At 50.6% G+C, this 17515-nt stretch overlaps 2 protein-coding genes across 2 annotated transcripts; one reads left to right on the top strand and one right to left on the bottom strand.

Annotated features, from left to right (window-relative positions):
- Positions 1–503: 503 nt before the first annotated feature.
- Positions 504–2431, top strand: SSTR4 (somatostatin receptor 4). The gene has a single exon (XM_037520961.2). It carries the CDS (start codon positions 552–554, stop codon positions 1713–1715), a length of 1164 nt encoding a protein of 387 aa, XP_037376858.1. The 5' UTR covers positions 504–551; the 3' UTR covers positions 1716–2431.
- Positions 2432–9353: 6922 nt separating this feature from the next.
- THBD (thrombomodulin) lies at positions 9354–17212 on the bottom strand. The gene has a single exon (XM_037493850.2). The coding sequence runs from the start codon at positions 16802–16804 to the stop codon at positions 15086–15088; it is 1719 nt and encodes a 572-aa protein (XP_037349747.1). The 5' UTR covers positions 16805–17212; the 3' UTR covers positions 9354–15085.
- Between the last annotated feature and the right edge of the window lie 303 nt (positions 17213–17515).

Below are 17515 nucleotides of genomic sequence, written 5' to 3'. Positions count from 1 at the left end.
GGATGTCAAGCCAGTGGCTACTGGGTCCGTGCATCACCCATCCCAGGAGTCTCATTACCCAAAATGAGAGAGAGAGAGAGAGAGAGAGAGAGAGAGAGAGAGAGAGAGAGAGAGAGAGCGCGAGCCCCTAAAGAGGAGAAGGGGACTTGGCGGCAAAGGACTGGAGAAAGTGGGATCTGAGGTGAGGTGCAGGTGGGAGGCCAGATGCAGGGAGAGACCATGTGGGGCGGGCCTCGGGACCCCAGGGTGCCCGTCCTGTCCGGTACCCAGGAGGTGGGTGTGGAGGTGGGAAAACTCGGCGAGGCACCCAGGCGCTGGGGGCGGAGGCAGCTGGAGAGCGGCGGGCGCGGGCAGAGGCGGCGCGAGCTAACGAGGCGCCCGCAGCCGTGGGTCGCGCTGCGCGGGGATTGGCGGGCGCTCCCCGCGGGCCCGCAGCCTGCTATTTAGGCGGAGCAGGCGAGCGAGGCGCGCATCTGCGCGCAGCCCTGACCCGCCGCCCGCGGTCCCGGGCGCCGCTTGTCCGCCGAGCTCCCACGGCCCTGGCTTGCACCATGAGTGCCTCTCCAACGCTGCCCGGCTGGGGAGAGGAGGGGCTGGACACCTCCTGGCCCCCAGAGGACAACACCAGCCGCGGTCCGGAGGAGGGGGACGTGGGGACCGGGTCTGGGGACGCGAAGGCGGCAGGCATGGTCACCATCCAGTGCATCTACGCGCTGGTGTGCCTGTTGGGTCTGGTGGGGAACGCCCTGGTCATCTTTGTGATCCTCCGCTACGCCAAGATGAAGACCGCCACCAACATCTACCTGCTCAACCTGGCCATCGCCGACGAGCTCTTCATGCTGAGCGTGCCCTTCGTGGCGTCATCTGCGGCCTTGCGCCACTGGCCCTTTGGCTCGGTGCTGTGCCGCGCGGTGCTGAGCGTGGACGGCCTCAACATGTTCACCAGCGTCTTCTGCCTGACCGTGCTCAGCGTGGACCGCTATGTCGCTGTGGTGCACCCTCTGCGCGCCGCCACCTATCGGCGGCCCAGCGTGGCCAAGTTAATTAATTTGGGCGTCTGGCTGGCGTCCTTGCTGGTCACGCTGCCCATCGCCATCTTCGCGGACACCAGGCCTGCGCGGGGTGGCCAAGCTGTGGTCTGCAATCTGCACTGGCCGCACCCGGCCTGGTCAGCCGTCTTCGTGGTCTACACTTTCCTGCTGGGTTTCCTGCTGCCGGTTCTGGCCATTGGTCTGTGCTACCTGCTTATCGTGGGCAAGATGCGGGCAGTGGCACTGCGGGCAGGCTGGCAGCAGAGGAGGCGCTCAGAGAAGAAGATCACTCGGCTGGTCCTGATGGTAGTGGCTGTCTTTGTGCTCTGCTGGATGCCATTCTACGTGGTGCAATTGTTGAATCTGTTTGTGACCAGCCTTGATGCCACCGTCAACCACGTGTCCCTGATCCTCAGCTATGCCAACAGCTGCGCCAACCCCATACTTTATGGCTTTCTTTCTGACAACTTCCGTCGTTCCTTCCAACGGGTTCTGTGCCTGCGCTGCTGTCTCCTGGATGCTGCTGGTGGTGCGGAGGAAGAGCCCCTGGACTACTATGCCACTGCTCTCAAAGGCAGAGCTGGTGCGGGGTGTATATGCCCCCAAGTCCCCTGCCAGCAGGAGCCAGTACCCCCAGAACCCAGCCGCAAGCAGGTGCCCCTCACCAGGACCACCACCTTCTGAAGAGCCCTTTTCCATCCATCTAGAATCGTTACCTGGGGTGAGGCGGTCTACACCACACTTCGAGCCCATCGGGGTGCCTCTTCTGGATGCTCACCTAAGAACTCCCAGCTGTTCCCACCACAGCCACCTCCTGTGCTCCAGCCCAACAGTGTCAGAGCTCCTCTGCTTTGCCCTGTCCCCAGTACTCTGGCTTCCAGTTTGATGCCTTGGAGGGAGAGGAGGAGGAGCTGGAAGAGAAAGAGAAAGTTGGAGGAGGAGGCAGAGGAGAGAGACTCCTCTGTTAATCTTTCTGAACTTCTGGCTATTTTTCAAGAGGAGAGAAGCAGAAGAAATGTCCATTTGCATGTAATTGTTACAGCAACTCTGCCTGGGAGAGGACTGTCCAGAAGGCAGAGGCTGCCTGTATCCTTGTTGTCTGCAGACTGCTTGGTGGTGGGGACATAGCAGGTATGGAAAGAAAGGGCAGATGGCTGCAAGCACATTCTCTGAGCTTCTATTTCATTCCTGAGCTCTTGTGCTAAGTGCGATTTGTGTGCCACCACCTGGGGCACCAGCTTTGTCACCCTTGGGCCCTATGCTTGCTTGCATAACAAGTGTCGCCCTGCTTGTCCTGAACTGGCAGCAGGCTCCCTGTGAGTATAAAGGTCTGGGAAAGACGTAATGTGGGGTTTGCTACAGAGCAAAACACCAGATTCGTAATAAAAAAACAGAAAGGATAAATCTCATCTAGTTCTGATGATGTGATTTCTTGCTCCACCCTTTTGGTAGATGAGTCTAAGACTTCATTAAGCTGATGGTTTATACCATGGTGATAAGTCGGAGGGGAGTTGGGAAGAGAAGAGAAACCAGAGAATGAAGATGGAAAGCAGTCTGGACTTTGGAGAGCAAAAGCAGTTCTGTCACCCACTGTTTTAAAAAACTCAGCATTCGATAAAACATCAGCCAGATGTAGATAATAAACATATGAAGGCTGAGCACAGTAAATGGCTATAACTTTTGCCTGATGTTAACCCAAGGATAAATAATCTTTCCCAAAAGGAAAAAGTCAGCTTAAAAGGAGCTTCAGCATTGCTTTCTGCAAAATCAGAGGTGGGGGCTGAAAAAGTGCTTGCAGTGCTGAGGTTGGAATCTGGCATGAAAAGATGCTATTAAATTCTGTGTGGGAGACTCCACCTGGCTTAGCAGAGCAAAAGCTATCTCTGAGTTTGGCTGCCAGTCCTGATGGTGAGAAGGGAGAAGGGCAGTTGGACAGAGTGGTCAGTTACATGGCTCCCCCTGCTTCCTGGCAGCAATGTTTCAAGAGAAAATGTCCTGAGCTGTCAGTGCAGCAGGCATCAGGCACCTGAACCTCTCAGGCAGCCAGCCAGTCTTCCAAAGTGGGCAGAAGGGGGCTGTTAGGAGGCTAAAGAAGATGGAGGGATGGCCAGGAGGTCAGGGACAGGCTCAGGGGGAAGTTCTTCTTGCGTACTGGGCCAGAACTGCTCTCTGAAAGCCAGGGAGTAGAGCCAGGCCCTTCACTCAAATATTTGGGACAAAGCCAGCGTTTTACCAAGTGTGAGCAGATACTTATTATATGGGGAACAGCCAGGAGAGCTGAGCTCTGTCCTAGATATGAGTATTATATGGCCCAGGCAAGTGACTGCATCCCAGGGTCTTCAGAAATGTGATCTGTAGAATCAGAAGGTCCTTCAGTATCAGCATGAGGTGACTCTAGAGGTCTCAATTTATGCCTTTCTCCATGCAACTGGAGAATCCAACTTGTACCTTCCTAAATGAGAAAGGACACCGTCTTACCTAAACTGTCTTTGAACATAGAAACAATTAACCCCACACATGGCCAGCCAGCAGAAAGATCTACAAGCAGTAATCCATGCTGATTCAGTGTTTCGAGGCTGCAGGGTTGAGCTAGATGCTATTGGGGTCTGTGCATTCAGGCGACATACATCAGTCTCTGGGAGAAAATGTGTAGCCAAGTCTGCACTACATACTGTGGGTGTGACTGTGGATTGGAAGCTCCTATCTAAAGCATAGAGCCCTAAAACCTACAAAAATGCACATACACACACCACATGCACACACAATCATGCACATGGCAACACACAGCCATCCCTGACTGACACTGGTAGAGTTATCTTGGGCATAGAGAGTAAGTCAGTGCTGGTGTCTATGGGCCTTGTGTAATTGTAACTTCTTGGAAGTCTTTAAAACTGAACTATTTCTTTGTTCCCCCATGCCTGCCAGGGGCTGGCAGGGTATCCACTTGGTAGATGGGGTTGAACTGAGCTGCAGGACCCCCAGGCTGATGACAGTGATACAAGCAGGAAGAGAGAAGGCTCGGTGGCACTGGCAGTGTTCCACTTGGGGCTAAGCTGCTGGGCCACTTGGATGGGCCGGGTCCTTGCTTTTTATTTTCCCACTGTGACTCCACTGGGAAAATTCTCTGATAGGCAAGACAGGCCCTGCCAAGAGCCTTTGCAGCTCTCCGGTTCAGCTGACTGCTTAAGCCTTCGTAACTTAGTTGGCGATGACTACAGGGGGCTTCTCGGATGATGGAACAGAAGATCACAGGACCGTGGGGACTTGAGCTGTGTTGCCCTCTGAGCCATGATTTACATTCCTTAAACCTTCATTTTCCACTTAAAGTATGGGAGGGAGGGAGTAAGTTTTGAACTTTTCCTGGTTGTAAACTCTGCTTTCTCAGAAACACTGGGGTGACGTACTTACAGACAGCAGGTGAAAAGATGACATTCTCTTATGCTCAGTGCTCTCTCTAGCATGTGTTAAAAGTGAACATTAACACTCCTCTTGACCCCATGATAGCAAAGCTTGCAGTGCTGCAGGTGAATGGGGAGGCCTATTAACCATTCTCTTCTTTTCAGATCAGAGTCTTTTCAATTCTAGGGCTTAACAACTGGACAACAGCAAAGTACCCCAAGCATTTGTCTGGTGATACATTAGAGCCTGTGGGAGGAGCAGGGAGGCAGAGGGGGCGGGTGAGCAACCACACAGGCTTGCTTCAACCTTCGTCACGCTCTGATTCCTAAGACTCCTGGTAACAGCATTTGGCTTCAGGGTGAATGAAGACACTTTTATCACAGGAAAAACTGTCTTCGATCGCATCTCAATCGATGAACTTTCTCGTCTTTTCAAATTGTCTTTAATTTACTGTCTAGTGAGAAGCTAGTGTTTAAATTTAAGGGTTTAAATGTTCCACGCGGTTGGGAAGATGCTATTTGGCTATGACAGGCAGTCATTCATCAGAATTCCTACCCAGGTTGTCAGCACTTATTTTGAAGAAAGATGAGTACTATTTTCACAGTCATCCTTAAATTCTTGGCTTTGCTTTCATTAAAAATATCCTATCTAGCTCTAGTTAAGTGCTAAAGGCCAATGGCAAGGAAAAACCAAGCAACTGTGGCATGTGTTGGTTGTGCTATCTCAGAAATGGGACATGGAAGCCCAAGAGGTGACTGGGTAAATCCCTGAAAATTTGGGAATTGAGACTCTGATAAACTGTCAGTGGTAAGTCATCATCATTGCTATCAATTTCTTACCCTAAGGAGATGGCACAATGGTCTCAAGTTCCTTTAGTACAAGTGTTGGGGTCCAGTGACTCTGTCCTCCGTGACAGCCCTATAACGCTGCATTGCAACCCTCAGTGTCCGGCAGCCTGGCCTGCAGTGTGTGTAGAGGGCTTGGTGCAGACCCCTTGCCTGGTGCCCCTCTATCAGGTGGCACAGCAGCTTTGAAGTAAAAGAGGGTCCTTCACAGACAATCCCCTGCCATCACAGGACTTGGAGGTCGATGGCAACAAATGGGCATTAATCAGCTAACCATAGAAATGAAAGCACAAGTGTGAACTGAAATAAGAACGATATAGGAGAAGAATCTTGTTCCCTTGCAATGTTATACTAAAAGAATCTGACCTTGGCCTAAAGATACACCTGCAAGTCTGATAACAGACTTCCACAGAAAGTTGCTGTAGACAATTTCTCCTAAAGCCTGTGTGGGAATTAACCAGGAAAAGGGAGTGAGGCAGAAGGTGTGACTCTATGCAGAGAGAACAGTTATGTGCAAAGGCCCTGTGGTGGGAGGCACTGAAGTTGCCCACGATGAATGAAAGAGATAACAACTCAGGCAGCTGATGCTAAGTCAGTCTGAGGCATTGGCAGATACAAACCAGCAGCATTTCATAACCTCCCCTTGAATACCCTGCCTGGCACATTGGTGACAGGTCTAATGAGAGGCTTGGTCTACCTGGCAAAAACAAAAACCCATTCACTGTTGAGGCCTTTTGGAATTGGGGCTCACATGCCATTTTACTACCCAAGGGAAGTTTGGAAGGAGGATCATGTCCTTTTCATTATAATTTCTATCAACTGTGTATCAACAGAAAGGCAGTGTCCTGGTTATATGAATGGACTGGCTTAGTATCTAACAGGGAGGGGCACTTTTTAAAATGGGAAAGGACTCGTATTAAAAAAAAAAAAGTCCAAGATTGTTGACTGATGCTCTAGAATGGGAGTACTGACTTTGTTACAATGAAAGTTGCGGCTTCCTATTATAAAAGATACCAGGGCATCCATAGGGATTGAAATGACTGGGCAGAAACAACCCAGGGCTGCTCCTGGATTGCAGTGAGGACATGCCTTGAACTGGGCAAGGGAGTAGACATGGGGATGCACAGACCAGGGACAGATCCTATTTCCCTCTCTTACCAGCCCAGAATGACTGCAGCAAACATGGTCTGGAAAGTAGGCAGAAGAGGAGAATTAGCCCACTAAGTTTGCAGATCCTGGCTCAGAGGAAGGTTCACCATCATGAGGGTGATGACAGAGAAGGACCAGGAGGGGGTGCAGAGACTTGAATTTTTTAAGGTTTTGATTTCTTTTTTAACATCAAGCTTTCTTTAACCATTTTGAGGAGATGGTGATGTCTCTGGTTATCTACTTTGAAGTATAATTCACATATGGTCAAATTCATTCTTTACGAGGTACACAGTTCTGTGAATTTTGATAAACTTCTTTAGTTACTAGGACTGTTCCCATCACCACATACATCCCTCCAGGTGGCTTTGATTGGCACCCCAAGGAGATGGGCTGACAATAGTGTGGGGAGGACCCAACTGGAATACCATCAAAGAAGGGGGTTGTGCTACCCCCAAATCCAGGGAAGGCTACCCAACCATAACACTTCCTAAACTCCATCCCCCAGGCTGGTGGACCTTGATCAGTGTGCTTTGGAGAGCTAGCCCCTGTTGACCTCCTGGATTTGAAAATTAGTTCCCTGGGCTCCAGAAACTATCCACACACAAACTGAGGGCTTGAGAGTGTCTGTGGACAGTGTCGACTTCTGAGTGACCAGTTGGCTCTCACTCAGGGCACTGCAGTGAGAACACGGCCTCCCCTCCGGGATGGGGGTGTGGGACTCCCCGTGAAGGCCCATGGAGTGGAGTATCCCTCAGCCCGGACCCCACAGGAACCATCATCCCCAGCGGTGGTCATCTGTAGACAGCTTGAGGCTGGGTGTGTGTTCCACATCCACCTTCCCACCTTCTGTTTATTCTGCTGAAGCCTGGACTCTGGGGATTCAAACACATGAACCAGAGCAGTGGGCCTGCCTGTGCCTTCCTGAGACTCCCTTTCTCCGCATGTCACTGTGGAATCCTGAAGTCCCACCCCTTAGGAAAAGGCAAAACTGAAGGAAGATGGGGGTCAATCCTGCCAAAGAAATCACCACAAGTGGTGCTTCTTGGTTCTGACCACCATTTCAAGATCAATTCAAGAATCTGTGTGTTCTGAATATAGGGGTTACGGTGGGCAAGGCTGAAGATCTCCAAAGATCTTGTGGGACATGGGGACTTCGTTCTGAAGGAAATTGAATGGAATTAAGGCAAGCAGCACAGGAAGAGGGCAGGATTCCTGGGACAGCTGAGAAGACTGCTCTCCCTTCTGGTTAACTGAGGACAGGTTACACAACACCCTTGAGTAAGCCCTTGGGGTCAGTCCCCATGTGCAGTCAGAAGGAAGATTCGAGGAAGGCCATGGAGACAAACTACCACATGTTGAATATGCAGAAGACGAGCAGTATTCACCATAGGATAACAGGAGTCACGAAGTGCCCTATTTACAGTAAAATAATCAGGGGGATGCCTGCCTGAGGTCTGGAGACATTACTGTCATGGACCCCAGTTTGGAAGCCTGGTGTTTTTATGGGATCCCTCAACCCAGGCTGCTCTTGGCTCATTTCCAGTGGGTTTGGCTTTGAGCTCATGCACCCCACGGCTCCCTAGTCTTTTGCAATCACACTTTCAAAACATGCTGGAAAGGATTTTGATATTATTTGATTCTGATGTTAAAACAATATTTCATTTCTCTTTGTGAGAGGAAATCAGTTGTTTGCCTACATCTGAACCTGCTGACCAGAAAAAGGGAGGAAGGACGTTCTCAAAACAAAAAGAGATAGCCTGGAACATGGGCACACATTTGGAAAAAGAAAAAGAGCTGGGCGTTGCCTGTATTGTTTTCTGGAGAAATGCCTGAGAAGTTCAGGGGATGTGTTTTCAAGTGAGCTCGGAGCTCCCCATCGAGCCAGGACCATGATGGAAATGTGCTTTGATTATATTCCTTGCTACCCCCACATTCCTTAAAGAAATACTAATTAATAATAATTAAGCCTGTTAATTTTTAAGTGCTCAATGGGAGCACTTAAAAGTGAAAACTGGGGCGTCTTCTGTCACCTAGCTCTGTCCACAAACAGATTGTCACACCCAGGGGCCTCAGGAAGGAGTGTGCATTGCAGCAATTTACCGCATGGGATGCAAGTAGATCCAGTCATTTCCCTTGCACAAACCTGACTTACTTCCTATCACACCCCTTAAGTTCCCCCCTGCTCCCTGACACTGCGAGCTCTGGCATTAACTTTCTGACTTTCATGTGTTGGCTGCCAGGATCTAGGCACACAAGTCCAGAACACGGTGAACAAGCAGGGCATTGGGAGACATGGTAACTAGATTTAACTAAAACCTGTTTTCTGAAAGTAAACAGTCAGGCTGGATGAGCCTAGAAAATGTCGTCTTTGTGGTTCAAACACAAAAACCAGAACTCTCAGTGTAGGGAGGTTTCCAAAGGAGTAGTGTGGGCTATAGTGATTGTCAGAGAAAAGAGACCCCATCGATGTGTGTGACAACTTCAATGCGCAGTATGTGCAGTGGTCGTGCAGGAGGGGCCCCAGAACTTTCTGGCATGATGGAGACACAGTCAGTATTGGTGCTGGTGGTGGTTCGGTGACAACGTGTGCTCTTTCAGACTCAGGGAATTGTTTCCCAAAAAGGCTGAATTTTACTATATGCCACTTATATTGTAATTAGAATCATAAAGTGTACCAGGCACCCCTTGGGCCTAGCTTATGCTTCCTGGGGTCTGGTGGTGCTTTCCAGGCTTGCACCTCTTATGGTTTCTAGTCCCTCATCAAGTTTGGGCCCTTCTTTGCCCCACAGAGAAAGTGGGTGATAGGCAAATGGGCTGCATTGTCCTGAAGGGACAATGCTTTAGCTCTATGTTGCTTTCCCTGAAGACAAAAACTGTAGTCCCTGCTTCCGAATGGCCTACAGTTGAAGTGCAACCTGCCAGGGAAGTTCAGTCATAGATGCCACTCCTGGAACTGCTGTGCCTACTCCCTGGGGGGTTAAGTCCCCAGACCCATCGTTCTGCCCCAGTGTGGTCAGCCAAAAGTTGGGGAAGCTTAGGAATTTGCAAGTCCCCACTGCAAGAGTCTACGGGCCAGTGGGCCTGTAAATCACTCTAAACTGAATGATTTTTTTCCTTTCTTGCAGGTTCCTCTTTGGTGTGGTTGAACTTGAGGCCCCACGTGGCAAGGAGGGAGAGGGAGCAAGCAGAGGCACTGCCTCCACAGCTCAGCCTGGACTGAAGTCCATGTTCTATTTTCCCTTTGGGCTCTGAGAAAGCAAGCAGGGTTCTTTGGGGTATTTTCTCTCTCTCTCTCTCTGCCTTCCCTGGTGAATCGGGCCTGGGAGTCCAGGGATCCCCAAGGGTTCTCAGTTCTTATCTCAACAAGAAGAGTTAGATAGAAAAGCAAGAAATTTATTGACAGATAAGAAGGACAGGAAAGCTCCTTGAGCGGAGAGAGAGCCCCAACAGGTAGCTGCTGAGGGGGCAAGAAGTAAGTGTTTATATGGGTACAGTGGGCAAAGAGTTGGTATTTGGCTATCGGGTGTCAGGACATTGTGTCTCTTCCTGATTGGTTGGGGCCTGTGGAGTCTCCTAGGTTACGGAGGCCCAGTGAGTCTCCCACATTACCTGGTCTGCATTCTTGAAACAAGCTTTGGTCAATTGTGTTATTGTGGTGATGTTCTGAACATTCCATTTTTTTTTATACCTTTTTACATCATTTTTCATTTTTGCACAATGTATGCATTTTCATCTTGGTTATAGTCCCCATACAATTTCCATCCCCCTTGAACATTCCATTTTTAATTGGGTTGTGAGGCACCTGACTCCAACTGGTAACTCCTTATTCAGATTGATAAAAGAACTTGAGGGTTTGGGCACCCTGTTCTTAATTCACTACCCTACCCATTTCTTAACTTCCTCATTCACTGGGAGCACAGCAGAGAGGATGTCTGCACCCCTTGATTTTGCTGAGCCATGTGAGCAGAGAGAATAAGCCTTGAAGTGTGTATTGACAGCTCCCAAGGGGCTGGGTCTCCCACTGTGCCAGCATCTCCCCCTTTAGTCTCCACTTAATGCCTCTATGCTGCTTCCTCCAGGAAGCCAGCACCCCGTCCAAGGACTGCATCTTCACATGAACCTTGAATTCACCCTCAAGACACTGGAGATCTCAACATAAACGTTTTCTTTATTCACTTATTTATGGGTACATTAGCTAACATTTATTGGGTACCTGCTAGGTGCCAGCAACTGTACTAACTCATGTCATCTAATCCTCACAGAAATTCAGTGAGGTGTCATTGCCAGCACCCTGTTTGACAGTCTTAGAGGTGCTGTTTGGTGCCTGTGGTTATGTGACCACTAAGGTGTGAGGCTGGGATGCACGTCCATACATGTATGCCCCCCAAACCCCATGTCAACTCGCAGAATGTTTACAAGGGAAATTGTGGGTTTCTGTTTATTTAAATATTTCTTAAAGTATCTATTACCTCCCCCAAATAATTCACATCAAATGGAATACCAGCATTCTGGTATTAAACTCTGGCATGCCACACTTGTACCTAGGAAAGAAATCAACATCTTTAAGCTGCCTCCATTCCACTCTCCATCTTCAACTTTCATCTCTCAATTTCCACCTCTCCAGCCTTGCCCTGGACCCTCTCTTGGCCACTGGGTGTCAAGATATTGTGTCTTCCTGATTGGTTGAATATAAGAATGTAAACAGTCTTAGCTCACCATGCTCCATGCCCTCTGCACAGACTCTTCCCAGTGCAGGACCTTTGCACAGGCCTTTCTTTCTACACCAGCTGCTTTCCCATCCACTCTGCTCCTCCTTCAGGTCTAGTGTAAAGTATCAGCTCACCAAGGAAGACTTCCCCTCTCCTGCAGTGTAAATCCTGCCACTCTGTTATTGTGCTTCTCCTCCCAGATCTTAACACTGCTTCTAAATACAACCTTGAGAGCAATCATTTATTTTATGTCTGTCTCCCCACCAGAGTGCCAGCTTCTCAAGGTGGGGGGTTCTCCCCATGCCAGGCACAGGATATTTGCTCAATAAATATACACTGAATTAATCCAAGAACAGGGGTTAGGTGAGGGTGTGGGGAGGGAGGGATTGGAAGCCATTTAATCTACAAAATTGAATCTGCCAGGGGCCTCCCTGGCAGCCTAGGGGTTAAGTCTCAGTGCTATGGCCTGAGTTCCATCCCCAGCCAGGGAGCTAACCCACATGGCACAACAGACTTCTCCTGTCTCACCCACTGCTCCCCTCAGCAGTGTATTTCAGTAGATCTGCCTGTTCTGCTCCCCACTCTGTCTCTGGTGAATCCTCTCATACCCTGTACCTCTGGCCTACACCCCAGTTCTTCTATGCATAAATAAATAAAAAAGCCTTAAAAAAAATTGAATCTGCCAAGTCCAGAGGTACCTGTGGCCTTCTTCACCGGCCCTGGTATGATGGAACGCCATCAGCAAACACATACCACTTGCTGAGATTTAGATCTCCCCTTAGGCATTGTCCCCCAGTAATGTGAAGAAAAAGCAGTGATCATAAAGGTTGAGTGGTGGTCCTTGCTTCATAAGGTCTACCCTGATTTTAAGTGCTGATCGTTTTAATATCTAACTGATTTATTTATCTCATCTTGGTATCCTTCTCAGAGACGGACTGTGAATTCTTAGTGGTACTGAAAATCACAAGTTCAGATGAGACTAGGGAGGGCCTGGGGCGGGGCCCCACCCTATTAGTGTGCCAAAATCCAACATACCCCATTCAGGGCTCTTAGTCTTGAAAGTGTGCGTTGGTCTTCTTGTGTTCCTTGGGAAAATGCCCCTCCCTGGAGGAAGAAATCCTAAAGCAATGAGTAGCCCTCAGCCACAATTTGACAGCTCCTTTTTGAAAAATGGCAGGCAGGATAGTGAAGACAAATGTGTATGGTTTCATACCCTCCTGTGTATCCCTGACACAACTTATCTGCATCGGCCACGTCACCACTCCAGTTCTTCCTTCGAACATACCTACCACAAAAACTTCAGTTTTTTGCTCATCTGCCCAACCTTAAAGGTGATATCACCCTGCTGATCTGGGAGGTGGGGGGAGTACATGGTGGCCGTCCAGTCCCCACTCCCTCACGTCCACCAACTGGATCCCAGAGGGATGTCGGAATCTCCAATTTCATCTTCACAACAGTCACCACTCCAGTGAAAACTGAGAAATTTGGCATTATCCAGATATATAAAAATATTTAAAGATATGACCAAGCTCAATTTTCTTCCAACAACTGCCTTATGAAAACACATAGAGCACTGCGTAGAACATGCAGCGAACGCCACCGTCCCAGAAAAAGCCCAGAAAATTGTATAGAATCTATACATTTGAAAGACAGGGTTTCTAATCTCCAACAAAAATGAGAATGATTTAATACCATGTGAGACCTTGGTATGTGAAAATGACTGTGTCAATTGGAGCCTCAGCCTGAGCCCCCACCTTCCCAGCTGCTGTATTTGGAAGCTCAGCGAGCAGAGGAGGCCAAACCATACACAGAGGCTGCACAGCTGAGGTTTTAGAGACGCCCTGAGAAGGAGTTTCTTTAACCCATCCCAACAAATAATCCTATGATGGACTTTAAAACACATAGACACAAGCCCTGTGTATGAAGTTGCTATGGTTACAAAAGGAAAGAAATCCTTGTGAACACACATGAAATGACATCCTTCTATACTGAAAATGATGTCTTCTGGAAAAATCTTTGAAAGTCAGTGCTGCTGCCCTGAGTGTGTGGCACTTGTGCTGGACTCTGAACGTGCTGCATGGCACTTGCAGTGTTAGGAAGTCCCATTTAGTGACACCAAATCAGGGAGCGGGGGAGGGGAGGTGAACAGACAGACAACCTCAGCATGTGCTGTTATTTGTTTATTTTCCACATGTGATGTCATAAGCAAGGGTTTTGCCCGTGTTTTCCTTTATCTCCAATAAATAAATAACTATGTACAAATGTGCTGAGTTTACAAAATAGCAGAGGAAAACCTTTGCATCACCAAAGATACACTTAATCAGATACATTTTTTTCCTACAAGGAAGTCTGACTCCATTCCTAGCTTAGTTGAACCAAAGCTCTTTTCTACCCTGTGCAGCAACATCAAAAGGTGTGTACCTAGTCTTTTCTATCAGAAAGCAAAGCTATAAAATAAAAATTCCTCAGTTTCTTGAGAACAAAGGGCCTAACTTGGCCTGCTACTCATTATTGGACCATATTTAATGCACTCCAGAAAGTAGGGAACTGCCTGGAACAATTTTCTTCAAACTATAATGGGCAGACAGTCCCTCTGAAGATCTGATTAAAATATAGATTCCCCTGAAGTAGAGGAGGGGAGCCTGATTCTGCATCTCCCACCAGTACTCCTGAACAGCCCCCACTTCTTATCCTGGGGCCACATTCCAATATGTCAGAGCTGGAGGGGTTCTCTGAAATGAGAGAAATTCTTAAGGCTTGAACAAGGTGGGGTCCCAAATGAGCATCCTGTAGACTCCATCCCCAAGCTCCCAAATCCCACAAAACCAGTACAGCTGGTTTTATTTTCACTTACAACACTTACAACTTATAATAAGTGTGAGTCAAATGGTTATGAACCACGAGGCCCATAACTTTCTTAACCTGTCTCCTGGAAGGCATTCTCTTCTTTTTAAAAAAGAAATTAGGGTGAACATCTTCAATATTGTCTAAAATTATTAATAATAACAACAATAATAATAATGGGAAAGGAAACTGCTTAAGAAACGTATCTATTATCACCATTCAGTCCAAATCAAAACAGCAACAACAATAAAACCCAGGCTCACTGTTCAAAAAAATAAAACTAAAAAACTCCTCAGGTTGAATTTCTCTGACAGCCCATTAACATTAATTTAACAAATGCCTCTCATGTCTTCACCTCTGTTAAAATGAGATTACTCTCGAAAGCTAAAGGTTCAGAATAAATTAGCAAATCCGTGAAAGAGCAAATGCCCAACACTTCTTTTTTTTAGTGTTTTCATTTCTGTTTCACATAGGAATTCTGCCCAGGCAGACAGCTAAGAGCAAAAGTAGGATCAGACACAGGTATGGTGCCATGGGGTCCTGAGAGAGGAAAATGGGGGGGGGGTGGCTTCATTAATGCAGGAGGACTAGGGGGGAAATTCCCAAAATAGTTTAAATGTCACATGGAAGTGGGAGTATATGGCTGGAGAAAAAGAGAAGGGGGAAGGGGAGGGGAGGAGGGAGAGATGCAAAGCGGACAGGCAGGGAGAAAAGCCAAATAAAGGGGGGGACTCCTAAATACCTAAAAATAAATATCTTGGTCATCGCCAACTACTCATTTACACTCACTGGTCCACCGACACGATCACAGTCTGCCCAAAGGGCTGCTGACCAACAATGCTCACCCGGCCTGTGCCGCGGGGCGAGGGCATGGGACGCTGCAATCTGAGTCTTCACTATAAACTGCCATCTCTGCCCATTTGTCCCATGACATCTGTCATGCGTGTGGCTGGGGCACATCCTCCTTCCAACTCCCTCCTCCACCAGGCGTGGAATCAGTGACAGAAGGGGTGGGGAGTCATCTCCAGTTCTGATGCCAGCCAAGGTGCTCTGGGAGCCAGGGGATCAGGCTGGGGTAGTGGGGAATAAGGCCGGGCAGGGAGCCCCTTCAGAGTTTTTGAGGTGTCCTCACTTGCTGCAGGACCACTTCCTTGGCAGGGGACCCACACTTATACTCCAGTTCAGCTCTCATGGCACCTTGCTTTTTGCGCAGATGGCAGAGGAGTGCCAAAAGCGCCACTACGAGAGACAGGCTTGCGATGGAGATTCCAATGAGCACCCCAGAATGCATGGGCCCTGTTGGGGAGGGGCTCAAGGTCGCACCAGGAGTTGGGCTCGCTGAGGGCTCCCCAGAGCCTTCCTCTTCTTCGTTCACCTTGCTGGTGTCACAGTCCGTGCCAACCTGGCCAGCGAAGGGTGAGTCGGGCCCGCAGAGGCACTGGTAACTACCAGGGAGGTTGCGGCACTCCTGTGGGCAGTAGCCATTGTCACATTCATCAATGTCAGTGCACATGGAGCCCTCGTCCAGGATGTAGCCCTCGGGGCACCGGCAGTTGTCTGGGTTGTTGGGGTCACAATCGGCTGGACATGAAGTCTGGTTACAGAACATCTGACACCTGTTGGGGTCACTGGGTTTGGGCACAAAGCCCTCTGCACAGACGCAGCGGTAGTCAGTCTGGCCCAGGGGTTGGCACTGGTACTCGCAGTTACTCCCAAAGCAAGGGTCGAGGGGCTCCACGCATTCGCCGTCCACCAGCTCGTACCCGGGGTAGCACTGGCACTCGAAACCGCCCTTCTTGTTGACACAGCGCTGCGGGCATAGACTGGGCACTTGCAAACAATCGTCCACGTCCTCGCACCTGTGCTGGTCAGCAGCCAGCTGGTAGCCCGTTTCGCACATGCAGGTGTAAGAGCCGGGCACATCCGGGTTGTTTACACAGAAGTGCTCGCAGAGTGTCTCGCATGAGTGCTCCGCAGGTGCTGTGGCGCAGGAGCGCCCATCGGCCTGCAAGATCTCATCACCCAGGCAGAAGCAGTGCGGCGTCCCAGCGCTCTGGTTGCAGAAGTGCTCGCAGCCGCCATTCTCCACGCTGCAGTCCCAGGCGCCCGGAGCCTCGCGGGACCAGCGCGCCTCGACCTTTCCAGCCTCCGCGGCGCAAACTAGCTCCACTCCAAAGGGCGCTACGACGGCGGAGCTACCGTTGGGAAGCGCCTGAAAGTCGGCGCCGCGGGCCCCGAAGGGGGTGCTGTAGGTGATGGAGACACTGGCGGCCGCTGCGGCGCGGGACTCCACCGCCAGGGGCCTGCAGGAGGCTTTGAACTCGAACTCGCAGAGGAAGCCATCGGCCTCGGCGGTGCACTGCTGCTCCTCCCAAACCGGCTCTGGGGGTGCAGGCGACCTGATAGTTGAGACGGCGACGCATAGCGGACCGCAGATGGGCGTCTGTTCCTCCTGGAGCCGCGCCCACCTGCTGTAGCTGGTGTTCTGGTCGCCCGTAACCCACTGGAAGCCGCGCAAGGGCCCAAGGTGCCCCGGGTCGTTGCAGCCCGGCGGGAACTGCAAGCCAATCCAGAGAGTTGGGCCGTTGTCACTGTCGCCGCTTAGTAGTAGAGAGATGACATCAGCAGCCACTGAGGAGCGCACGGTCATCAGGTGGCCCTGCAGATGCTCGCACACCTGGCTGGCAGCAAGGAAAGTGGCGGGGCCCCGGAAAAGCGCGAAGCAGTCATGCTCGATGCACTGGCTACCGCGGGGTTGCGGATCCGTGGGTACCGGGAGTCCCAGGCCAGCGGGGGCCAGCATGCCAAGGAGAAGCACCCGGAGCATGCTGTCCAGGCACGAGAGTGCAAGCGCAGGGGCGAACACAGGCGCCGCGACGGGGCGGATTCCAGGCCCAGGCTGAGAGGCTCAGGGCGCCGCTGGCAACAGCCACTTGAGTGGATCCCAACCTCGGTTAGTCTGCCCGCAGACGCACAGCCTGAGCGAGGCAGCCTCTGACATGCCGGCAGGCTAGGGCCCAAGTTTATAAGTGCGCGCGGCCCTACCGCCCTCCCTGGACGTTCAGAGAAAGGAAGGAAGTGCCTAGTGGGAAGGGCTGATACTGCATTCTCGGATTACTGGGTTCTCGGGACGCCTTGCGCCCGCCCTCGCGCCCGGGATCACCTCGCCAGGATGAGTAAACCCAGCAGAGCAGGGATGTCCCCGGGCGGAGCCACCAGGCGCAATCGCAGCGGGTGGAGAGCACCTCTGTCAGCTAGGCGCTAACCCCCGCCCCACGCCCCAGTTGAGCCCCCAGAGAAGAGCCCCTCCTTAAGGGGGGCAGTAAAGGTAATGTCCAGGACTCGCAGAGCTCCAGAAGGAGGTGCCGTCACTAAGAGAACTATAGGAGGGGCTGCCTAGGGCGTGGACTTCCCCCAGTGATAGGATAGCATGAAAAGGGCTAGACAGCCCCGCCCTGGGCTAAGGCGCCTAGTTCTGTCGACCAGCCAGTGCCCTTAGTCCCAGAAGACAGAGGGTGTGACTGGGGCTGGGGCAAGG

Source organism: Talpa occidentalis, unplaced genomic scaffold, assembly GCF_014898055.3.
Source record: "Talpa occidentalis isolate TD23 unplaced genomic scaffold, MPIMG_talOcc4v2.1 talOcc4.10, whole genome shotgun sequence".
Lineage (NCBI taxonomy): Eukaryota > Metazoa > Chordata > Mammalia > Eulipotyphla > Talpidae > Talpa > Talpa occidentalis.
The sequence above is the reverse complement of the archived record's forward strand: the minus strand, read 5'-3'. Positions and strand labels throughout refer to the sequence as shown.

What these genes read in the sequence shown, in the direction of transcription:
- SSTR4 (XM_037520961.2), top strand. Translation starts at nt 552, where the DNA reads ATGAGTGCCTCTCCAACGCTGCCCGGCTGGGGAGAGGAGGGGCTGGAC.
- THBD (XM_037493850.2), bottom strand. Translation starts at nt 16,804, where the DNA reads ATGCTCCGGGTGCTTCTCCTTGGCATGCTGGCCCCCGCTGGCCTGGGA.